The 24,587-nt window shown below is 47.9% G+C and overlaps 1 protein-coding gene across 3 annotated transcripts in view; it reads left to right on the forward strand.

Annotated features, from left to right (window-relative positions):
* Positions 1 to 24,587, forward strand: part of RRN3 (RRN3 homolog, RNA polymerase I transcription factor) — a 1,004,740-nt gene that overhangs the window by 767,605 nt on the left and 212,548 nt on the right. For all 3 annotated transcript variants that reach the window (XM_069645599.1, XM_069645600.1, XM_069645598.1), the window contains exon 15: positions 17,492 to 17,600. In XM_069645599.1, the coding sequence (XP_069501700.1) occupies positions 17,492 to 17,600 (109 nt within the window). The remainder of the gene's footprint in view (positions 1 to 17,491; positions 17,601 to 24,587) is intronic.

A 24,587-nucleotide genomic window follows, 5' to 3' on the forward strand; every position in this document is an offset into this window, starting at 1 on the left:
AGATAGTATACTTGGTTCGAACCTCTCACAGGACAAAGTAGCACAGGGGTGCCCTGAAATAACAGTCCCTAGAGCAAGTTCACCTAAAGGCATTGTTCCGGTCGATGAACTGAGTAACTCTAAAAATGTGGAGGTACCGATACAACTTTTTTCAAATATGAATGGTACTTCCTATTCAGTGAATGGTCAGATGAATCCTACAGAGGACTTGTTAAACTTGTATTGTCAAAATTGAATAAATTGGAAGGTTTCATCTTTGCAGACACAATTGGGGAATGAGGCAGGCTCCATCCCTCGCTCCAATCAAGTCACGTGCACTACAAAGTCAATAGCAATACAAACAGGTAGTATTGTGAATGTTGACCAAACAACTCAAGTGCAAGAACTACTATTACCCCTGAAGACTGTGGGCCTCATTACGAGTTGGCCGGTAAAAATTGGTCCATTACCGGCATGCCGGTAAGAACGGGTCCGTGCTCATATGAACCTGCTAATAGCGGGTGATTACGAGTGCGCGAGCACGCGTGAGCCCCCATGCCGGCAATGGTAATACCGGCATGCCGCTAAAGGTCCTCCAATCCCCCTATACCGGCATCGCGGGACCCGCCCATAGCGGTACCGCCTCATACCAACCCCTAAATACCGGCATGGTAATACTGTGTTCGCAAAAAAACTGACCCGGAAATGACGTCATCGCGCAGGAATGGCAAATGGGCTGGCGGCCTTCTTTAAAAACACAATCCATTGCCATCCTCCCCAACCACCAGTTCTTTTGTGTTGTGCTGTGGCAGAATAGAAGCAGGATGTCCAAGGCTACCAGGAAGGCGACCCCCAGGAAGCGCAAACAGTGTTTTTCAGACGCTGAGCTAAGTATGCTCGCTGACACCCTGGCGCAGCATGCGGACACCATCAGGAGCACCGACATGAAGCATGCGGCCCAGACCAAAAAGAAGGAGGTGTGGCAGGAGGTCGCACAGAGGGTGTCGGCAGTGGGAACCACCCCAAGGAGTGTGCACGACTGTCGGAAGCGGTGGGATGACCTCCGCCTCAGGGTGAGGAAGATCCTGTCGGAGAACAGGAGGGCTGCAATGGCGACAGGAGGAGGCCCACACTCCCCAATGAAGTTGACGGCATCGGAGGAGACAGCCAGTACCTTTATAGATCCTGAATTCATAGAGGGAATCTGAAACCAGGAGGTGAGCGCCGCATCATCCACAGAAGAAGGTGAGTGACCCATCACATCCGTGTAGGCTAAACCATGATGTGGCACAAGTGACGTGGAAGTGAGGCTAGGCTAGGCAAGGCAATGCATGTCCCAGGGCCACATCAACATATCCAGTCAAGAATGTGTGCCACACCCTGCTACACACGCATGCTGAGTGCCAATCCCAATCCCAACACAAGTGCAACATGACCCAACCGTGCCCATGGAACTCGCCACACAGCCACCATACTAATGCCAATGCCATGCCACCCGCCATGCATTGATTGCCCACATGCCCCCTCAGCACACCAACTGCCACACCCCTAAAATAATTTGATGCATGAATGTATGAACATATCACAGCGCAATGGATTATCGCGGCCATGTGACACCATCACTGATGACCTGCATCTCTTCTATCCCCCAGGCACCGATGAGGAAGATGGCATGCAGGACAGGGGTGCAAGTTCATCCACTGCACGGCAAGGGACCAGGGCCACCGCCACCACCCAGCCCAAGAAACTGCCCAGAGCAACAGGAAGTGTGCCACACCGGGCAGTAACCCTGCAGGAAACATCTGCACCCACTGTCCAGCAGCAGCCACCCACAACAGTGGGAGGCGTTTCTATTCATGCTCCGCCAACCACCGCGGACGTTGTGGATGCAGAGGTGGAGAATGAGGGCGACATCATGTCCGGCACACTCACCCCAAACCCCATTACCAGCATCCCTACCCCTACAGAGGCAGAGAGCATGTACGTGTCAGGAAGGTCTGTAATCTCTTCTTCCTCCTGAGATGCTCCAGACTCCCTTTCCTCCCCTTCCTCCTCACCTTGAAGTCTCCGGCGTTGAGTCAGCTTTGGATTGTCCTTTGTTCGAGTCTTCACCCCTTTTTTTTGAAGATAGGGACGACCAAGGTAGGACGCCACAGTGACACCCTTTGGGTGATCTGTGGCAACCCTCCTCGGTCGCTGGTCAATGGGGAAAAAGCCAGTGGCACAAAAAACCCCGGAAGATTTGGATCTTCAAACGCAGAGAGGTGGTAGTAAACACACTCCGGAGGCAGCAGCAGAGGGAGAGGAATCTGGTGAACACGGTCCAGAAATAGAAGAAGTTCCAATGAGAATCGGGTATGAGACCGGATAATGCGAAAAGTTCCTGTATAGATAGACAGTAGAGGGCTTGGCGAGGCAATCCACAAGACAGGCTGAGGTCGGTACACCGGGATATCAACAGGAAGTAGTTCCGATACAGGATAAACAGATGAGGGCTGGGCGAGGCAATCCACAAGACAGGCAATGGTCGGTACACAGAGATGTAAGCAGAATAGGAACAGAGGAGAGGGCAAAGAAGAGGACCAAGAGAGGTAAGTACAATATAGGAAGGAAGCAAGAATCAACAGAATAAGTAAAGAGAGAAAAGCCACGAGACGGGAGGGAGGAAGGATAAGAGACGGGAACGGAACAGACAAGGGAGGAGGAGTCAAGAAGGCGATGAGAAATACTGGCTAAAGGTAAGGAGAGCAAGGAAAGGGAAAAAAAAAGGAAAGGATGGACAACGGAGGAAAAAAGGGAAACTCCACGAAAAAAAACAGCAGCGCTGGAAACAGGACGAAAACACTGTACGTTGCAACGCACCTGACCCCGGAAGTGAAAGGATTAAATACCGGTGTCAGGAACGTCGCAACGACAGCTAGACCTGCATAGCGCGCTTCCCAAAAAACGTGATGGAACCCGCTATGGCGGGCGCAGCTTCCACTTCTTCCAATGCCGCCAGGTTCCCTGAGGCGTGACAGTACGATCCCTGCCTCCACGACTCGGACCTTGATGAGTCAGACATATGCCTCTTTGAGGAGGAGTGTGCCCTGGACGTGGGCACCACACAAGTGCCATCCACCCCCCTGCCTACCACCCCCATGCCTACCACCACCCCGGTCACCAGCACTCCTGCAGCCAACGACTCCTTCGAGGCTCGCCTGTTAAGGGTTGAGGCACAACAGGAGTCGATGCTTGAACTGATGCGGCAACAAATATCAGATGGAAATGACTCCATGAGGGCCATTGCCACAGCCATCGCAGCCAACACTGCTGCTGTTGAGGCATCCACAAGTGCCATGAGGGAGTGTCTGGGGGCACTTACGCAGGCCCTGCTTGCAAACCTGCCTCATATGCAGCGCCCACACCTTGGGGCAGGCATGGGACTGACCATCGACACCTCCACTGCCACAACCCCTTCTACCTCGGCCCAATCGAGCCCTGTGCGGATGACGCGGAGGAGTGCACGGCGCTTGACCATGGCACCCCCGGATCCCAAAAAACCAAAGAAATAGAGTGGGCAATGACATCTGAAAAATGTACGTTGGTCAAGGGACCAGTGTTTGTTGTACATATGGGGACATTTGGGGGGTTTGTAGGGTGGGTGAGGGAGTTTACTTGGGTATTTATGGGGTTTGTAGGGTGGGTGAGGGAGTTTACTTGGGTATTTTTAGGGTTTGTAGGGTGGGTGAGGGAGTTCACTGGGGGTTGTGAGGGGATTATGTTCACATTATCACGTGTCTGGAAAATACACCCGTTGTGTGCAAGAAAATCATTGGCTGGACATACTTCTTTTTGTGCATGTACATTTAATGTGTGATGGTGTACAGTGGGGTATTTCTGACAAAACAAATTTGCATTTCCACATGCAGCTAGTGGGTCACAGGCACATTACTTTCATGGTCCCTGTGTTTCAAAAGTATTCGTCAATTAGTGCTTGGCGTACAGCATGGCCATCCCATGCATCACGTACTGGCAGGGGGGCTCCTTCGCCTCCGTCTCCATCCCCTTCATCCTCACCTGGCCCATGCATGTCAATGTCAGGTGGCAGTGGTACATTCCTTTGGACGCACATGTTGTGCAGCAGGACACAGTCCATGCTGATCTTTGCCACCTTCTCAGGCCTATATAGGAGTGCCCCACCAGACCTGCTTAGGCAGCAGAACCGCGCCTTCAACAGGCCAAAGGTCTGCTCATTCACAACACGGGTATGAGTGTGCACACGATTGTACTCCTCTTCATGGCTGTTCTGCGGGTTCCGCACAGGGGTAAGTAGCCACGGCCTCAAGGGATATCCTCCATCACCTGCAAGCAGATACAAATAGGTGTGTGTCACTCTGAACTGCCACCTTCAGGAGCACAATCATGGCAGCAGCTATTTGGTGTGGGCATGCACATGTCCCAGTACGTGTACAAAATAGTCACCTATATGCAATGTATACTGTAAAGAGGTGCAGTACACTGGATGGGGTTCAATAGATGATGCATGCTCTGGCTGATGTGCAGTGGTAGTGCAACAATGTTTAGCCTCCAATTCATGATGTGTATTCTTTACTATGCATGGTCACACTAGCTGCATTGCCACAGTTGCCATCCTATTCAGTCATGCATTGCTTGCCATCACCATGGTGCCCTGGTTGTGCCACTTACTTGTAGTCATCCATATGCATTATTTGGGATATGTGGCCTAGTAATGTCATGTTTGGTTTGGCTAGTTCAGGTGAGGTGTGATTAGATCTGCATGCATTCTCCAATCACTGGCTATTGCCACCCAGGTGCACTATTCCCCTCCCCCTTTCCCACCCGGGTACAGTAGCCCCCCCCCCCTTTTGCATCCGCACACATCAATACCCCACAGCATGGCCATGGATCTGTTGTGCAACTCACCGAGCAGCCAGGCACATGGTCCAGCATGCGTGAGAATGGTGGTTGTGAAATGCCATGCAGCTGGCCCACTGTGTGTTGGTAGGTGCCTGTGGCCAGGAAGTGTAGCACAGACACCACCTTAAGTAGGGGGGGGGGGGGTGGCAGTGCGTATTTCTATGTGGCTGGCAATGTCGTTCTGTATCATGTCCACTATGGTGGTGATGGTGTCACGGTCCAACCGGTACAAGGTGTGGATCTGCTCAGGGGTTAGGTTGAATGGGCTGGGTCTGGTGCGAGGGATTGTTGGCTGCGCTGGTGGTAATTGCTGGGCCTGTCTCACCCCCCTTCTCCTCCTGCGTCTCATCTGTGCTGCCTGTTGTTGCTGCTGTAGTTGTTGTTGTTGCTGTAGTTGTAGCAGTATAGGCATGTCCTCCAGCGCCATGATTGCAACTGCTAGTAGCATTTTGGTGTAGGAAGGGGGGTGGTGTGTAGGTGTGCTCCTTTTGTTCTGGGCCACTCAACATTGCCTACACCTGTGAGGGGGGGTTGTGGTGTGTGGGTGTACTCAGTTTATACTGGCCCAGCCTCCATTGTCTCCTCCTGTGGGCTTTGTGTGCACCTGTGGCAGCTGCCTTGTATCCTGCTTGCTGTTTGCGGGTGTTCCGCGATGCCTGCATGGCCGGCATCGTGCAGCCCGTGATTACCGGCTTCACGATGCCGGTATTTGCATGTATGCGTGGGTTGGAATTACCCCCTATTACCGGCATGCCGGTATTTGCTCTCTGAAGGTGCACGTGTACGCGCCTATGCCGCTATTACCGGCACCATTGTTTAGTGTGCCGCTAATACCGGGTTTGCGGGTCGGAATGCGACGGGACAGTAAACGATGACGGTATTACCATGCCGGCATCGTTTTTGCCTTACCGGCATACCTCGTAATGAGGCCCTGTGTCTCGATCCTATGCCAAGGCTTTAGGGAGAACGGATGATACTCCCATCACACAGGCATTGGAATATGCACAATTATGCCTATGGAAGCGGAGAAATTAGATAGTCCTTCGGCTCTTACCAACAATCTGGAATCAGAGGAATGAAGAGAATTGGAGTACCGAGAGGCCAATGAGGGAATGGAAGCAGCCTGTAATTCACGGCCAGCGATCCAGTTTTCTTCCAGGAAAGAGAAACGGCTATATCTACGAGCATTAAACCGCAAAGCTAACCGCCAAGCTGCTCATCAAGCTAAGGGAAAGAAATCCTAAAAAATACCACCCACAAAACCAAAAGGGTTGGAGGTTACCATAAAGGATACCAGTTCAAGTACCATAATAGAAGCAGGCATTGATCTTACTGAACTTACTGAAGAAAGTAAGGCAGCATTACAATTAAATAGTAAGTATCCCATTGTTTCTGTCAGTAAAGACACTCTTGGTAAGGTGGGTACTCTTACCAACAAAACAGAGGTCAATATAATGTCCAAAATTTCCTTGTCCACTCGGACAGAAAAATCTTGTTTCGCCAATACAATTGATTTTGCTAATAGTCTGACAATTCCACAACAAACACAATTGTCAATGTTCTACAAGCAGATCCCTAACAACAACAAAAAATGCAGGAGGGCAAATGAGTGACGCTAACGGGCAAGCTCTGATGAGCGATTTAGGCCCTGTCCATCCTTCATCAGTAACAGAGATTACTGACAATCCGTTGAGAAATTTTCCAAAGGACATAACGCCTAACCAATCAAATGAATTGTTACACATAAATGTTGGTCCGCACAATGGTCAGCAGATTAGCTCCCCGAAAACAGAGCATAAACTGATATCCAATCCGGAGGAGAACGATAGTGAGTGCCAAAGTACATCGAAGATAGTTGGCTGGTTGAGCAACACCAATATCAACGATGATAAGCGGCTCAATAGATCATTTAAGCTACATGCATTTCACAAAATTACAGCACTCAGAACACTTATTTCAGAGGATAGCGAATAGATCACTTTGCCGGCCATTAACAATCATCAAATGGTCTGCCAGTTTGAATCCATAATCATAACTAAATTGGTGCTGAATCACAGGGCTGATCTTAAGATGATTGGGTTAACCATACCTATTTGACTCTATCGATGAGGCAATTACTTTTAATGAAACATATGAAGAACCCAAACAGATACCAAGTGTTTGCGAAGCAAGGCCAGCGATCACTGGACTGCCTGATCAGGCAGTGATTACCCAACTTGTGGCTCTTTCAAACATTAGCAAGGATTGGTCATGGTTAACATCTCTTGCCATTAGTTTGTACACAACTTAGAAACCATCTTCTACATAGTAACAAACCATACAAAAAAATGGCTTCATGGCACTCGTGTGGGTTTTCTAACTTGATTGATGGGCAAAAAATTCTGTCCCCCATAAATCCATCAATATTCTATTTTGTCAAGAAACCATGAGTATGTCTAAGTTTTCAGGGTTTCGCAGCGTATTACGCTGAGGCAGCAAGAGGCAAGGCTGGTAGGTCTTTTGGGGGCCTGGCAATTTTTGTGAACAACAATCTTCAGGTAAAAAAGCACATTGTACATAACTCCGCTACACTGATAGCTAGCATGGCATCTTTTGGTTCTGAGCCTCAAATAGCTTATCTAATGATTGCAATGTATTGGAATCCGCATCAAATACAGATGAACGCTATGTTCAACCTTCTTGCAACAATCCTTGAAGAGGCCTTGAGTTTGAACCCCAATTGCAGAATAATTATATGGGGTGACTTTAATGTCTGGTGCTTACAGGCCCATCCTACAACTACTTCTATCCATGCCCTCGCTGATTCTTCGCCAGCTAAAGTGCGAGGGCGGCGGTGGGTTACAGATTACTTGGAGGAGCGGCTTAAAAAGCTCCTTATGGACTTCTTTGCACTTTCATCAAATTTACTCGGACTTGCTGGCCAGATAACAATAACAGAACCTGGTGTAGGCAATCATTTAATTATATGGCTGACCATTCAACAAAGGGTGGCTGCCTTGGTGAATGATTGCAATCAGGTTCTTTTGGAATGTGATCGCCCAGGCATATCCCTGCATTGGAGTAACTATCTATGTGACAAACTCACTGTTATGATTGAGAAACACCTAAAGGATGATGCAAAAATTCAACTACAATTTGGCTCACTCAACAAATAATAGAAAGGCATACGTTTATAATTCATACAGAACTTGGTAAATTAGCCAAAATACATGAATCCTCAAAAGCAAACCACGCTCAAGCATTCAGTATAGAGATTTCTTTGTTAAAACGTTTGAAAAATCATGAGTTGAGATTGTTAAAATCTAACAGTGTATCTGACGAGGAGTTCTGTGTGAAGAAAGAAATTCTCTGTAACACATATCGCAATAATTGTACTAAAATTAACTGAAACATTCACAATCTGAAGAACTAAAAGATTATGGTAAACGTATGTCGTAATGACCGGAGATCCGTATGGACTATGCTCAGAACTGATACGTTAAAACATAGTAACGAGCAATCTGCATTTATTTCTGCAGAAGCTTGGACAGAATTTTTTACTAATAAATTTCAGTTACCTTGTTAATTTGACAAGTGTTCTTTTTGCTCAGTAAAGCTATCCTATGCAATATCTCCATAATCTCTCGATGTAGTTCAATCAGCAATACGGTCTATGAACTGCTCCAAAGCTGTCGGTCCTGATTGCATACCACCATGTGTGCTAAAGTCTCTTTGTTTTGGGCAAATATCTTAAAGATGCAATTTGACAATATTCTTTTGACATCAAATCTTCAACGATCATGGCTACTTTCTATTGTAGTACCAATATTTAAAAAAGGCAACCCGCAGAGCCAAATCATTTTCAACCAATTGCACTGTTAGATGCTTCTGCTAAAGTATTTTCCATCCTGCTTTTAAGAGAACTTCAAGCACATATAAAGCATAACAATATCATGTCACGATTTCAGATCGGTTTTAGATCACAGATGGGCACATCATTGAATGCGACCATCTTGGCCCATCTACTTGCAAAAACAAAAGTGCCTAATGCTGGTCCATTATATATGGCCTCGATCGATCTCATTGCGGCTTTTGACTGTGTAATTCGCAGTTTGTTGTGGGGTAAAAATGGCCAGGTTATGAATTCCATCTCATCTGATTATACTTACTGCAAAATTACTTCTAAAGACGTCTTATTTGGTTAGAGTCAATCAGAGTGGTGCGACCACGGATCCCATACCAACGGAAGTGGGAGTTAGGCAGGGTTGCAATCTGGCGGGACCCCTATTTAACTTGTATCCTGTGACATTGACATCTGGTTGCAAAAGGTTAGCTTTCTAGCAAGGCTGGGCCATTTAAAACTGCATTGGCTCGCCTTTGCCGACGACATCTTGATATTCGATCGAATGCCTTTTGGCCTTCAAGCTAAGTTAAATCTATTTGCCCATTATTCACAAGTTCATTATTTACAGTTCAATGTCAAAAAGTCCAGGATCATAAAATTTCAAAACTTTAAGAAAAAAACCCTGTATTGAATTGGTCTATCATTGAAATCTGTATACCTAGAGCACATTCCATCAAATACCTGGGTTATGATTTGGTGGATAACAATTCCGCAAAAATGTGGAAAGCAGCGCTAAATCAAAAGGTCAATGCATTAATCGCACAGATGTGCATTGTTAATCTTAATACTCTTACGTCCTGTCCCCTTTCCTCCATACTTATGGGACATTCCTCCGTCCTGTGGGACGGGACCGGAACACTTTGTAAAGCATCCAAAAATCTTTGCAAATTATTTTTGTCCTTCCTCTCTTTCAATGCAGGGTACTGCACGCAGCCATAACCCCGCCCATCTCAGCTCTGCTCTGCGCATCGCCCATCAGTCCTTTTCTCCACTCGTTCGGGACTGGATGCACTTGCATCTGAGGAAGAATTTCTTCCTTTTTTCCTCTCTCTGGCTCTCGCTAGCGATCGCGTAGTAGTCTGTATATGCCGTTTAAGCTAGACTTCCCGATTTGTTCTTCGTGTCAGCGGCACTTTGTGAGGGCGGATCCCCATCCTCTTTGTTTAGAGTGTTTGGGTCCCGATCACCGTTGGGACTCCTGTTTCTGTTGTTATTCCCTTTCGGTCCGGGCGCTTCAATGACGATTAGAGCGGTGGGAGGTGGTGTTCCAACGCGCTCCCCCATTGCATTTTCTTAAGTTCATCGAAGAAAAGAAGAAACGCCCGGTGAGTTCTTTACTTTTTAGGTCACCCCGGCCGGGGGACTCCTTCCGGGGGTCTTCCCGGTCCGAGAGGAGCTTTGGCCACTCTGTCACCGGGGGTTGCCCTGAGGTGCCTTCTGGGCCTAAAAAGTGTACCAGAGTTTTCTCTGAGGGTCTCTGTAAGGGGCCTGTGGACACCGGAATGCAATCCGAGGCCCCTCCTGTGGGGGCTGCCTGTAGACCTAGTTTTACTGAATCATGGGGTACCGAAGCTCGCTCCAAAGCCTCCTTATTGGCTTCCCTCAAAAGTACCGGGGTACGCCCCCAGGCCTCGGCTGGGCTTCGTGATACCAAACATATGTTCGAGGCCCGCCGTGAAGAGGCTTCTACCGGACTCGGGTCCAAGATCCATCGTACAGAGGCTAAGGCAACCAACAGTTCTGAGAGGCCTAAGAAGGCCTTATCGGTGAAAGGTGTTTCTCACCGTTCGTGCTCTTGTGGCGACGCCAGAACCGCTGAGGGGGCAAGGAGTGAGTTTTCGAACCGTAGTTCCTCCTTTACCAGCAGGGCTGAGGTCCTTCCTGTGAAGGCTATTGGTATGTCTCAGAAACAGCCCAGGCCGCATAGTACCGGCTAGGTCGAGGTTCCTTGTGTAAAGGCTAAAATGAAGACCCCTGATCCACCGGCGGGGACCCATGCCTCACTTCCACACGTCCCGCAGTTCCCCTCAGGTGACGACAAAATGGCGGCCGTTCCCGCCAAGACCACGGCGGCCATTTTGGGCACTTCCCCTACAACTACGCCATCGGCCTGAGGTGTGGGGATTGGTTCTGTTGGTGAACATAAGGTTCCTTGTGCGCATCCGTTTCGTCCAGTTTACGACTGGAACGCTCGGATGCCCCTTCCGCACAACATCTCGCTGCCTGTGGGTTCGGCACCCTTGATTTATGTGGACACCTCTGGGGATGGGCCTGCTTGGCAACCCTCCCCTCTGCGTCCCTGGAATTATCCCCCTCATGAGAGGCCTTCTCCGGCAGCTCCAAAGCTTTCTCCGGAGGATGTTTTTTTCGGCAAATTTCAGGTACTCGTGCGTACCGACCCCATGAGAGAGTATTTCAAGGGTCTTTTTAGAGAGATATGCCCACCTGTGCCACCGGTTCCACCCGCGCCTCCGGTGGTTCCGCCAGGGCCTCCCCCTACCTTTCCGCCCTTGCCTCTGTTGTTACCGGTTGACAGGGCGGTGCCTGACGTGGTTCAGCAGGATCCTGACCTGTCGGATGATGCGCAGGGCGATCAGGATAGCGAAGACCAGCCCCGCTCTGTTAGGGCCTTTCACGACCGGGTGCTGGTCATGATGTGTCTATTGGATGTCCCAGTGCCCGAGGCACTCGCTCTGCAGGAGGGTGTGCTTTCGGGGGCATTCACCTTGTCTCCTTCGGCGCGTACCAGCCTGTTCTTGCAGAAGGATGTTTTGGCTGATGTCCGTAGAATCTGGGAGAAACCACACTCTGGACTTTTCGTCAATAAGAAAATTGACGCGCGCTACAGGCTGCATTCTTCGGAAGAGGTGGCCTTAGCATCTTGTCCTCCCCCCTCTTCCACGGTGGTGGCTGCGCCCACTTTACAGTCCAGGCCTGCAGCATCCTCTTCTACGACGGCTGCTCAGGTCCTGGGAAAGAGGACAAACTCCTCGACTCCCTTGGGAGGAAGGTCTGTCGGAGTTCGAGGACTTCATTCCGGTCGAGAAGCTGGAGGACTTTAAGGCGGGATTGTCAGATGCCAGGGTCTTGGCCCAGGATCTGCTGGAGGCCGCGGCTCATCACGTTGACACTTCAGCTCGGGGCCTTATGCTTGGAGTTGATACCTCTCGGCAGGCTTGGTTGCATGCCACCAAGTTCTCAAACGAGGTGCAGGACAAGGTGTTGGACCTGCCGTTTGACGGTAAGGAGCTTTTTCATTCCTCAACGGATGTGGAGCTGACCAAAACGAAGGACAGCACCCAGACAGCCAAGTCCTTGTCCGTCCTGCTTAAAACCCCTTTTAGGACCCAGAGACCGTTGTCACAAAGCCGGCCCTCCTCTGGTTTCAGGGGGTTTCTAGATCAGAAATCCCGCAGAGTGTATACCGCTTCAGGGAATTCCCGCCGGAGGCAGCAACGGACTCGGTTTTTCTCCTGTTCCTCAGCCTCCTCCTCAGGTTCAGGTGGTAACACCACCGAAAAACCTGCCAAATGAGGGTTCTCCGCGCTTGCACGAGACCCCAGTGGGAGGACGCATTGCGTCTCATTGGGAGGCGTGGTAGACCATCACCGAAGACCGGTGGGTCTTCTCAGTCGCTGGGGCGGGCTTCCGCTTACCTCTTACCCCTACCCCACCTTTCAACCCTCCTTTCCAGCAGTCAGGGTCGCCCTCCCTCAGAGCCGAGGTTCAGAAGTTGCTGGACCTCAGAGCAGTGGAACCCGTTCCCCTAGGGGAGTGAGGGGAGGGCTTCTACTCCCAACTGTTTACGGTGCCCAAACCCAACCAGGCTGGCCTGCTCACCATCCTAGACCTTTCCCAGTTCAATCTTTCCCTACCCCAAGAGAAATTCAAGATGATCACGCCCGGCCAGATACGGTCCTCTTTACAGATGGGCGATTGGCTCAGCGTGGTGAACCTTCAGGATGCGTACATGCATATACTGATCTGGAATCCACACACGAGATACCTCTGTTTCTCTGTGGGAGAGGAGCATTTCCAATTTCGAGTGCTTCCTTTTGGTCTCAGCTCGGCGCCGCGTGTCTTCACGAATATGATGTCAGTGATTGCAGCTTATCTTCATCTGCAGGGTATCCATGTTTATCCATATTTGGACGATTGGCTCTTACATTGCCCTTGCCCGGTGAAGGCCATGTGCAAACTGCAGTCTCTCCTCTAGCTCCTGTTCCATCTCGGGCTGTCGGTGAACTGGCGGAAATCTTCCATGACGGTCTCTCAGGACTTGATTTTTCTGGGTTTTCGCTGGAAAACGATCGACTGCAGAGTTTACCTGACCGGGGACAGAATGGCAGATCTGTTGGCCACGTGTCAGATGTTTGCACAGTCAGAGAGCATGTCGAGCTGGTGGTTCCAGAGGCTTCTGGGACGCATGGCTTTCTGTGTCTTGGCCTTACCTCTCACTCGTATCAAGATGAGGCGGACTCAGATGGCTCTTCGGAGTTCTTGGCGTCAGGCGGTGGATTCGGACTCCGAAGTTGATATTGATTCCGGCTTCCATGAGAGCGGACCTGGAGTGGTGATCGTCTCTCAGCAACCTGTCGGTGGGTGCGGGCTTTCAGGACCCAACCCCGATGGTGACGGTCACGACGGACTCCTCCCTACTGGGGTGGGGTGCGACGTTGGATCTTCTTCAGGTCTCTGACCTTTGGTCGCCTCAGGACAAGTCCCTTCATATAAATCATCTGGAGCTCCTGGCGATTTTCCTAGCGCTCAAAGCGTTCAGACCGGTCATTGCCAACAAAGTGGTCCATATCCGCACGGTCAATGTTTTACATCAACAAACAAGGAGGCACCAAGTCTCCCCCACTAGTGGACCTGTCCATCCAGATTTGGGAGTAGGCGGTTCGTCATGGTGTCTGGCTGGTAGCAGTACACATCGCAGGCCAGCTGAACATTACGGCAGACGCCCTCAGTCAGCGGACAATGGTCAGCTACGAATGGGAGTTGAAGGCGGAGATCCTATCATGGATTTTCCTGCGTTGGGGCACACCGGAGGTGGTCCTCTTCTCGACGTCGGCAAACAAACTTCCTCTGTATGCCGCCAGGAACGGCCTGGGAGCCTCCTCTCTTGAGATTCCTTGGAACAACATGAGGGCCTATGCATTCCCGCCTCTGCCTCTAATTCATCGGACGATTTGCAAGCTAAAGAACACGGTGAACTGATCGCTTCTCCTCATAGCCCTATGGTGACCTGCCAGGTTCCGGTTCTCAGAACTTCAATACCTGTCGGTGTGTGCACCGATCAGGCTACCTGCGACTCCCGATCTGCTTCACCAGGGCGATCAGCAGCTGTGGCACCCCTCCCCAAAATCGTTCAGCTTGGCAGCATGGTGTCCGAGTTCAGGTCCTTAGAACTTCTCAACCTGTCTGCTGATAACATGCGCATTATTCAGGCAGCCAGGAAAACCTCGACCAGGTCTCAGTATAGGAGCAAATGGCTTAGGTTCTGTCATTGGTGCTTAGACAAACTGCTAGACCCAAGGGCGGCTACGATTGACACTGTGCTGTCCTTCGTATCCCACCTAGCAGAATCGGGCATTCACGTTTTGTCATGCAGAACGTATCTTTTGGCGGTATCCGCCTACCTATCCATTGACCATTACTCTTATTCTCTGTCTAATCCAGTGATTAGGAGACATTTCGCAGGTTTGATGCGCCTTTATCCCCCGGTTCGCAAACCGCACCCGACATGGGATCTGAACGTGGTCCTTACAGAGTTGTGCCATAAACCCTTCGAACCAATGGCCATGGTGGACCTTAAGCACCTTTCGTGGAAGGTGTCTTTTTTGGTTGCCGTTACTTCAGCGAGGCGCGTGAGTGAGCTCCAGGCTTTGTCAGTGGAGCATCCTTTTTTGGTTTTCCACAAGGATAAGGAGGTCCTACGGACAAATCCTTCTTTCCTGCCGAAGGTGGTCTCTGATTTCCATCTGAATCAGTCAATCTCCCTGCCGGTCTTCTTTCCGAACCCTGCTTCAGACGCGGAAAGGGTTCTACATTGTTTGGCTGTTAGAAGGGCTCCTAAGTTCAATTTAGACAGAACATCAGAATTTAGGAGCTCTTCTCAACTATTGGTGACCTTTGGTAATCCACAAGGTAGAGAGGCCTCTAAGGCGACTATCTCCACATGGATTGCGGCTTGCATTACAGAGTCTTACACTGTCCAAGAGTTGCAGCCTCCCAAAGGTATTCTTGCACACCTGGTGTGGGGCAAGGCAGCTGCTGTTGCCTTTCAGAAATATGTCCCCTGGAGACCATTGCAAAAGCGGCTACATGAGCCTCCCTATCGGCTTTTTGTAAGCATTATTGTCTCGACCTGAGCTGCAGATCTGATGCTCAGTTTGGCCAGGCTGTGTTGAAGAACCTTTTTCAGTAGGGGGTTTTCCATCCACCCGTAGTTCCTGTAAGGAGTGCTTGGGAATCTCTCATAAGTATGGAGGAAAGGGGACGGGACGTAGGAGTATAACCAGGTTACTCACCGTAGTGACCACCTTACTCCTAGTCCATAGTCCCCTTTCCTCCATACGCCCGCCCGCTGTCCCCTCTAATAAGGTTCCTCTGTTATTGCTTAAAGGTCTCTGACCTGGCGATAGAAAAGGACTGATGGGCGATGCGCGGGGCAGAGCTGAGATGGGCGGGGTTACGGCTGCATGCAGTACCCCGCGTAGAAAGAGAGGAAGGACAAAAAATGTTGCAAAGGTTTTTTGATGCTTTACAAAGTGCTCTGGTCCCGTCCCACAGGACGGAGGAATGTCCCATAAATATGGAGGAAAGGGGACTATGGACTAGGAGTAAGGTGGTCACTACGGTGAGTAACCTGGTTAATACTGTACATTAACCGTTACCCCTGATAGAGTTCCCAGTCGATAAGACAAAAATCATGGTTTTTGCTAGGTGTCAAAAAATCAGTGACTTTAAGTGGTATATAGAAGCAACATAATTAACATAATTAGAAGTAGTTAAGGAATTTGTCTACCCTGGTATTAGGTTTGACACCAGACAGAATTGAAATTCCCTCCTGGATACGTTGGATAATAGCGCTTCACAGGCCACTACTGCTCTTAGTAAATATTCTATCGCGTATGGAATGCAAAGTGTCCAGTGATCTTAAAAATCTATATCGCTAAGATGCCATCCATATTATTGTATGGATGTGTTCATTTTCGGTGGATATTTTTTCAAAGACTAGAGGTAATGCAGAATCTTGTATGGAAGCGAGTGTTAAGGATGTATAATTCAACATCTATACGGGTAACATGATTAGAGTTGGGTCTACCAGGATATTAGCTAAAGCTCTTGCCCACCTGCTTAAATGATACTGGTCTCTAGTATATACTGGTCTCTAGTATACAGTGAGAAGATTTATATATGAAGATTTTATGATAGTGGATATGAACGCAGAATATTGGTCTCTTTAAGATACTGCCATAGAAATATTAGGCTTAGATAAAGATCTTGTAGTTGAAATTCCCTCAAACTGGTTGCTGAAGAGGACTTTTAAAGAAAAGGGTGGCTTACTTTAAATATACTTTAAATATAGAAAAGTTATAGTACAAAGATTCTTAACTTATGAATTATGAATATAGTTTATCTTCCAAAGGTTTCTTACTGAATTACTTGCACCTCAACATCCCATCGGTTTTACTTGAATTTTTAACTGGGCAATATGCAAACAGATATGGTTGTGGGAGCATGAAAAGATATAGATAAAGAGCATGGAGTATGTTCCCTGTACAGAGGGAGCATACAAGACCTTCTACATGTGAGATGATATGTGTATGCCCTATGTTGTTAAAATATTCCTTTCAATAAGTGTTAATGTTTGCTAAATGCCCTTGGCATCCCAAGTCATGTTTATGCTTGAAAAAGTTACAACGCTTCACATTTGGCAACAGGTTTCCAAGTTTTTTCTCAATTGTAGGTGTCTTTAGCTCACCTCTGCAAGAACTGCTGACATTTCAGCAAACGGCACCTGTGGCACAAGACTTAACACAGGTTTAACATTCTCACTACTTTTGAAACTACATTCATTTCATTTAATTTATTTATATACTTGCAAACAAAAGGCTTTGTATATACAACACAACACAATACATACAAAATATCAAAGTTACAAAAACAGAACAATTTGACAGACATGACACAGCAATAGACAATTAGGCGTAGAAAAATTATTGTAAAACCAGTTAAAACCTATTAATCATACTAAAAATCATAGATATAGATAAAACTAAATCAGTTACATAAAAGTTTCAAAATTTTAACACATTTCCAATAAAATTGTACCATATAAAATATCAGGTTATGGTCATTTCCTTGGAAGAAAATAGACCAAAGCTAAGGCATGTGAGTGCAATAATAACAACTATTATACGATTTAATATAGCTTAGCCTGATTTGAATTAGACTCTCTTATTCAGTCAAAAGATGGACCAGAGTTTTCTAAAACTGGTGTACCACATAATCGACATTGTCTCTCAGATCTAGCTATGCCATAGAATGCAACTTTAGTTGCCAGCGCATCACTAATGTTAAACTTGAGTGACAAGTATTGTCGCATTATTAAAAAGGGAAAATTGGTAACATTTTATACATTTGTCTGTGAATGTTTTATTGTTCCCTCTTGATTAAGTGTGCTGTTTTCCATTTCTTTAGGTTTGACCTACTTGCAAAATTTAAATTTTGAACGGATAGTCCTTTGCCAGCTAAATCCTTTGAAGATTTGCCTACCGCCTGTGGTTAACTTGTTTGCTGCAATAACCAGGTTAGTTAAATATACTCTGCCTGTGTTCAACTTGTGGATGTTTATGGAAAGGTCTCCAATTGGCTATGGAATGTTGTCGGAAGGGTCTCAGATTGGCTATTTAATAGTTGTCGGAGGCAGGGTGAAAGAGAACACTTGTACGCACACAAAATGGGGTTGATTCACTTTTATTCTCTAGGAAATAACACAAGATGAGAAAAGCAGGGAAAGAAAATTGGGTCAACATACCAGGCATTTTGGTAAGGTCGAGTAGCATTGTCAACAAAACCGAGGTTCCCTATCTCAGGAGGGCTAACCTTAACATTCTGTATCTCGAATATGGGGAGTCAATCACCTATCTCATGGGGAGATTTCTCCCCTGTATCCTGTTCGTGGAGTGTTAGTTACTTGTGACAAGTTGTCCCAAAATATCATAGTTTCTTCCATCAACATTCCTCCCTCCCCCACAAACTCACACCTGCAAAGGATAAGGTTGGGGCAGGAATAAAAAAATTCCTGCAGGAAATAGGGGAAGTGCTAGTAAACAAAATATGACGTCTTCTTTTGAAAAGGTGTCAGGATTTGCAGCTTAACTTAAATCCAATGAAGGGCTTATTCTAAGAATACTTAATGTCCTGAGTCAACTGTTCAACACCTATGTTAAATGGATCTATGTTGTAATGGTATGATCTCATGTTAAATCACAAGGTCCTCTGTGCCAAGGAGAGTGTCCTTCAGATAATTCTGTCTCGGGTTGTTTAAATCTCCCAGCACACTTTGTTTTGCTGCCATTTTCAACGTTGAGTAGTCTCCTGGGATGCTGAACTCCTAACGGGACAAGAGTAGTTTTGTTACCTCTCTTCCCCTAGGGGTCGCATGATGCTTTCTAGAAGCAAAATAGAACTAGTAACTCCCCGCAGGGCCGGTCTTTGTGTCAGGCAGCTGAGGCGGCTGCCTGATGTCAGTCAGCCTCTAGGGGGCACCGAGCGGCAGTGCCCTCTCTGAGTCCTGATTTATTTTGATTTGTTACTAAGCGAGCAGTGAGCACTGCTGGCCTTTGCCCTCAGGTCAGCAGCAAAGTGCACTGCAATTGACTCATAAATATGCAATTAGCATTTAGCAGCAACATTTGTTTTTTGTTGCTTTTAAACTTCCCCCCAGGGCCCTGGCGGCCTGGCTGGCGCCAGGCCGCCTGCCAGGCCCATGCCGTGGGCGCACGTGCGGCGTGTGCCTCTCAGGCTATGTGCGCGTCTGCGCACTTATAGCTTGGGGCTGGCTGGCTCTGGCTGCCTCCTGCCTGGCGTTGTTGTCGGCCCCCGCGGCCCCGCCGACAACAGAGCGAGCGAGTGTGGATGCACATGATATGCTGCATCACTATCAGGTAAATACAGTACTGTACTACTGTGTTGGGGGCTTGGGGAGTTGGGGCGGGCGTCGCACTATAACACATTTTTTTGCTGCATTAATATGCAACATGCGGCAGAGGCGCTGCCTGCTCACGGCCCGGGTGCTGTATTATCAGGCACGTTGTTGTTCCATTAATACAGTACCCAGGCCGAGCCACGAGACACACGGCCTGGGTGCTGTTACTCCATTAATGCAGCACCCAGGGCGGGCCATGTCGTATGTTTCATGGCTCAGCCGCGGGGGGCGGCGGGAGCCATGAAATGCGGCTCCATATGCTAAATGTTCCAGCCACGGGCAATCAGTGCGATTGTTGCTGCATCAAGGTTAAAAGAAATCACACGTTTCTGGATCTATTTCTGCTACAGTCAGAGAATTATCTAAATGCTAATTCAATATCTGTCCAGAATCCTGGAAGCATACATTAACAACTGTTAATGTGATGGTCCAATGCTGAGGATGCGCCAGTAATTAGTAAGTGGAATGCTATAATTCTGCAACTAAATGATTGTTTCTCCTTTTTCTCTCACCTTGTCTGACAAGGAAAGGAATCTTAAAAAAAAAACATGCCCTGTTTAAGCAGAAACTCTTAGCAAACAGGAGTGTCTCTATTGCAGTAACTGATATTGCACAGCGGCTCATGAACATCTCTTTATTCCTTAAACAGAGTGATTTTCCAAGTCCCCGGTGTGGGAAAGCGTGGCGTAAAAGTAAGGCATAAGGATTTTACCTTTTATGCCCGCCAGATTCTCCTTCAAATGCCCCCAAGTCCTGCAGATTACGTCTTGCCTAATTCACAGAGCGTTTTCCAGTGGGGTTTTGCCATTATAAAACGCTTCTGTGAATTAGGCCCCAAGTCTAAATGGAACAGTTTTAACACCATCCGTGTAAGGCAGCGAAACAAGCAACCTTAGTGACATACTTGTATGCCTTTTGAAAAACACCTTTTGCTGTAATACTGCAATAGTACAACTGTTTTAGCACCAACTTTTGCTTAAAGATATACAGCCTGCTCAGAGCAGGAGATACTCATAACATTGAAGCAGATTACAACACAGGAGGGTCAAATTTGCAAAAATAAGCAATGTCAGCACCCAGAACCAGGTACACACGGAGCAAATTAGGGCCACTGACCAGCACGTAAACCACAGTTCAAATATAGTACCAGTTTTTAAGTGCCAAGACAGGAGGAGCATGTATATCCCTCCAACTGAGACCGCTAGAAAGAGCCCTCGTCCAGGCACATCTGACCCAGTAGCAGCATCCCACACCCTGTGCAGTCCATCAACCTGCACCGCAGTCTCTGCCCCAGGTAGTCCATCAACCTGTACCCTCGCCCCTACCTGCAAAAGTTCACAAGCCTGCACCCCGGCCCTGATGCCTCAGTAGCCATAAGCCTGCACCCCAAATACCCACCCCTAAAAGCCCACCAGCCTGCACTCTAGCACTGAACCCAGGCACTGCAGCCACCACCTGAGGCCGTCCATCAGCCTGTACCCCAGCCCACATAACAGCAGCACAAGGACAAGAGGAGGGGTAGGAGGGATTGAAGGCCCTAAACACCAAGGGTGTGCAGGCCCAGACTGACCTATATCACCATCACTCACCAGCAGGTCCTTGCCACCCGGGTGCTGTATTAATGGAACAACATGCCTGACAGTCTGACGGCCACAATGAAACACCTTGTGAAGGCTTTGTAAAGCCCTCACCCAGAAAGAGTTTAATTAAGATGGGTCTGCATCTGCTGAGGCACAGTCCTCCTACTATATTTGCCCACTCCTCCCTTTTTTAGTTTTGGCCATACGCCACCTATAAGCCAAGCCTAATGCGTTCAAGTACAGCGTGGAGAAATGGCATACAGGGAGGGGCACACATCTTGTCAGTGTTTGGACCATCCCGTTGACTGGCCATGCTAATCCCTATGGCCATTCCCACCCCCTTCCTGCTCCTCCCATCCCAAAGCACAATCCTGGGATTTCTTTGAGCTAACTTGATCATTATCAGACTTTGTGCTTTAAGTGCCTGGTGGTGTTTTTTCAAAGCAGTCAACTGAGTTTAATACTAAACGGGCCACTCTTTAGAAGCGCTATGCATGTCGTTCACTGAAGGGAAGGCCTGTTAAAAACCAGCATTGGCAAAACCAACTCTTGGCTTGTGTGCAAGTATTACACACCATTGAGGTCTAGTTCATACCACTGCAGCAGTGCCTCACCAATGCCAAAACAGTTGGCTTTGCCAATACTCTTTGCCTTTCATCCCAGTTTGCTCATGTCTGTCCCTTTGGATGGTAAGGGGCATGACCAAAACCAAGCTTTTATTTATTTATTGGACATTTGTATGGCGCCTATACAGTAGGAAGTGTTTCCAGTCGCCACAAGGCGGTGGGCATAGGTGAAAAACAACTGTCCTATGCCTTGTGACATTTGGAGCTGGCAAGTGTGGTATCTGGGAGAAGGGCAGGGAAAAGGGATAGTATAGGGGTAGGGAGCCCAGGGGGCTGGGCAAGTGCGAAGGTGTTCCCATGAGGGCTAGTGCCAGGGGTAGGGTGATAATGCGACGGGGCAGCCTCAGAAGGCTAATCAGGGAAGGGAGCCTGAGGGCAAGTGCTGTTATGAAGGGGTGAGTAGGGGAGACTGGACGAGGGATGACCGGAACCTGCCGAGATTCATATGGTACACATGCATCCAGATGTAGCGGCAGGAGGAGACTAGGAAGGTCTTTAGGAGCATCCAGAACTTGGAGAGCCGGATCAAGACAGATGGGCAGGGAGGCTCCTGCGGAAGAGATCTCTTCTCCCCCCTCACACACACACACACACACACACACAGTCTCTGCTTGGAAGAAAAACATCTGCTCTGCAGAGCTGGACCTAGAGTGGACTGGAGGACTTAAGCAGGGAGGTATTTAGGGTCCCGGAAAGTCCAACCCTTGAACAGAGTAGAATCAGATTTTATAGGCACCCTGAATGTTTCGATGCTGATGTTTCTATGGAAATGTGGGGGGGGGGGGTGTCTTTGATAAATGCATTATGTCAGTTTGAAATTATTGTATTTGGTTATACTCTGCATTATGGTTGGAACGCCCTCGGTGACCGTAGTCAATGTTATGTTACTTGGCATTTATATAGCACTCTATATAGCATTGGTATGACCTCAAAGCGCTGGTAGGTTGAATGCCCTCGGGAACTGCAGTTCTGGTCAGAGAGAGATCGCGTCGTATGGTGCGTGGGTGCACCAGATATCTGCAGCTGATGTAATTGCCGCGTGGTAGCTGCACCCTATCGTTTGGTGTGGTGCTGGAGATATTAGTTGGATGTGTGCAGTCTGGTGGATGGACACCCATACTTGGCTCTGGCTGCGTTAGGCCTGAGGAACGCATATGTGAGCAACTAGGCCAGAATGTGCTCAGCTAGCTGCGTTTTATTAGGGTGATGAGGTGTTCATGGGGTCGTATTCCTATGTGAACAGCTAGGCCGAATTAATCTGGGGTATAGCTGTGTTCTAGTTGTTCTAGTTGAATGATGGTGTATAGTAGAGTAAGTGTATTGATGTGATATGATGGTTATCTTTAAAGCGCCCAAGGCCAGGCATGTGAATCTAAGTGTGCCTACTAGCGTCACTGTGTTAAAGTTAAACTTAGAAATTGTGTCCTAGTGGCGTCACTGTGTTTAAAGTTGAACTTAGAAGGTGTGCCCCAATAGCGTCACTATGTAAAGTTGAACTTAGAAGGTGTGCCCTATTAGCGTCACTGTGTTAAAGCAGAACTTAGAAAGCGTGCCCTAATAGCATCTATGTGCTAATTTTGAATCTAGGCAGTATTCCCAATATCATTGAGTGTGCCCCAATAGCGTCACTGTGTTAATGTTGAACCTAGAAGCATCCCCTAATAGAGTCACTGTATTAGAGTTGAATTAAGATAGCATTACCAACAGCAATGAATGTGCCTGAAGAGCATCACTGTGTTAAAAGTTAAATTTAGAAGGTATTCCCAACATCATTGATTGTCCCTGATCGCATACACTTACTGATTACCACAAAATCACACTACTACGCTTACTCTCTCCTATACACCACCATTCAAATAGAACACAGCAGTACTATGACACATTCGGTAAAGCTGTTCTCATACTAACATGACCCATCAAACCACCCATCATCCTAATAAAACACAGCTAGCTAGCACACACCGGCTAGCTTAAGCGTCTCCTCGGGCCTAACGCAGCCATAACTGAGTCTGGATGTCAACACTCCAGACTGAACACATTCAACTGATCTCCTCAGCACCACACCTACCGCTAAGAAGCAGCTATCATGCAACAACCACACCAGCTGCACACATACCTGGTGCGCCTACGCACTTTACTACTCTCTACTTCGATCAACAATGGCCAATGAAAGACTTACATCGCTTGCTATTTTATCAATCGAAAATGACATTGGCCAATCCCTGGATCTATCCGACGCTGTGCTTCAATTCGCAAGGGCAAAGTCAAGAAAAGTTACTTTTTGAACACATAATACAGGTAACATTCTAAGACTGTCACCTAGTCTCTAGTGTATGCATTTTCTATTGCATTTGCATTTCTATCTGGTTCTTGATGGAGTACCCAATTTACAACACTTGTAACACATTTTTTGGTTGTCATTTGTTAGGGGTAGAGGTGGGGGGGCGCCATCGATGCTTTCCCCCTGGGGTGCAATCTGGTGTAAGACCGGCCCTGACTCCCCGTCTTGCCCTGCGGTTCTTCTGGATTGGATTTTCTCCACCTCTAACTGTGTATTTGTCAGGCTACACTAGTTATGATATCCCACCAGTCAAGGCTTTCTACAAAGATGCAAACTTGGTTATTTGGACTGGTTACTTTGCAGCTCCCTTAGTATCCGGGCTGGAGCCACAATCCGGCTACTCTCCAGCTTCTCCTCTGAAGGCCAGGCCCATGCCAGCCTTGGGGCCAAGACTCCCAGTAGGCCTTCTACTCCTCTTCTACTCCTTCCCTCTGAGCCTTGCCTGCTCTACAGTGGGGCTTACTCGGCTCAGTCACCTTCTGTTCTGCACCTATTTTACTAAATGGTCTCCTTGTCTTTTTCAATTATGGTTCTGTCTCTTTAAGATTCTCTTCGTGCTCCACTCATTGGTGCACAACTGATGCTCTAGAGCGGCACCCTAATGCCCTCAATGTTAGGAGACCCCTGCCTCTTTTTTATAGTTTGATTGTGGAAGTAATTGTCCCAGTGCGTTTTCTGGTTGGTTGGTACATTTCCATTAGTGTGGGTGGTTACAATTGGTGCATTTATTTTTTCTTATAAATATTTTTATTTGCATTTATTAAACATTTTGAAACACTCTGCACCCCAACTCCCCCTTCACTTTGCAGAACCACTTTTCAACTTCAGCGTCGTTCGAAGCACACCATCCTTTATCCGTTGCTCTCCACCATTTACCAGTGGGTCAGTCCATGTCCAGCAATCGAATGTTCTGGGGGCACTACTGTTGCACAAAGTCGCTTGTTAAAAACCGTAACATTTCTCCCCATTCCTTCTGAAACTTGTCTGCGTCCCCTTGGGCCCTGCAGGAATCCACTCCATCGCTACGATATGCCAGAGT

This window comes from Ambystoma mexicanum, chromosome 2p, assembly GCF_040938575.1.
Source record: "Ambystoma mexicanum isolate Mex_15411 chromosome 2p, UKY_AmexF1_1, whole genome shotgun sequence".
NCBI classification, from domain to species: domain Eukaryota; kingdom Metazoa; phylum Chordata; class Amphibia; order Caudata; family Ambystomatidae; genus Ambystoma; species Ambystoma mexicanum.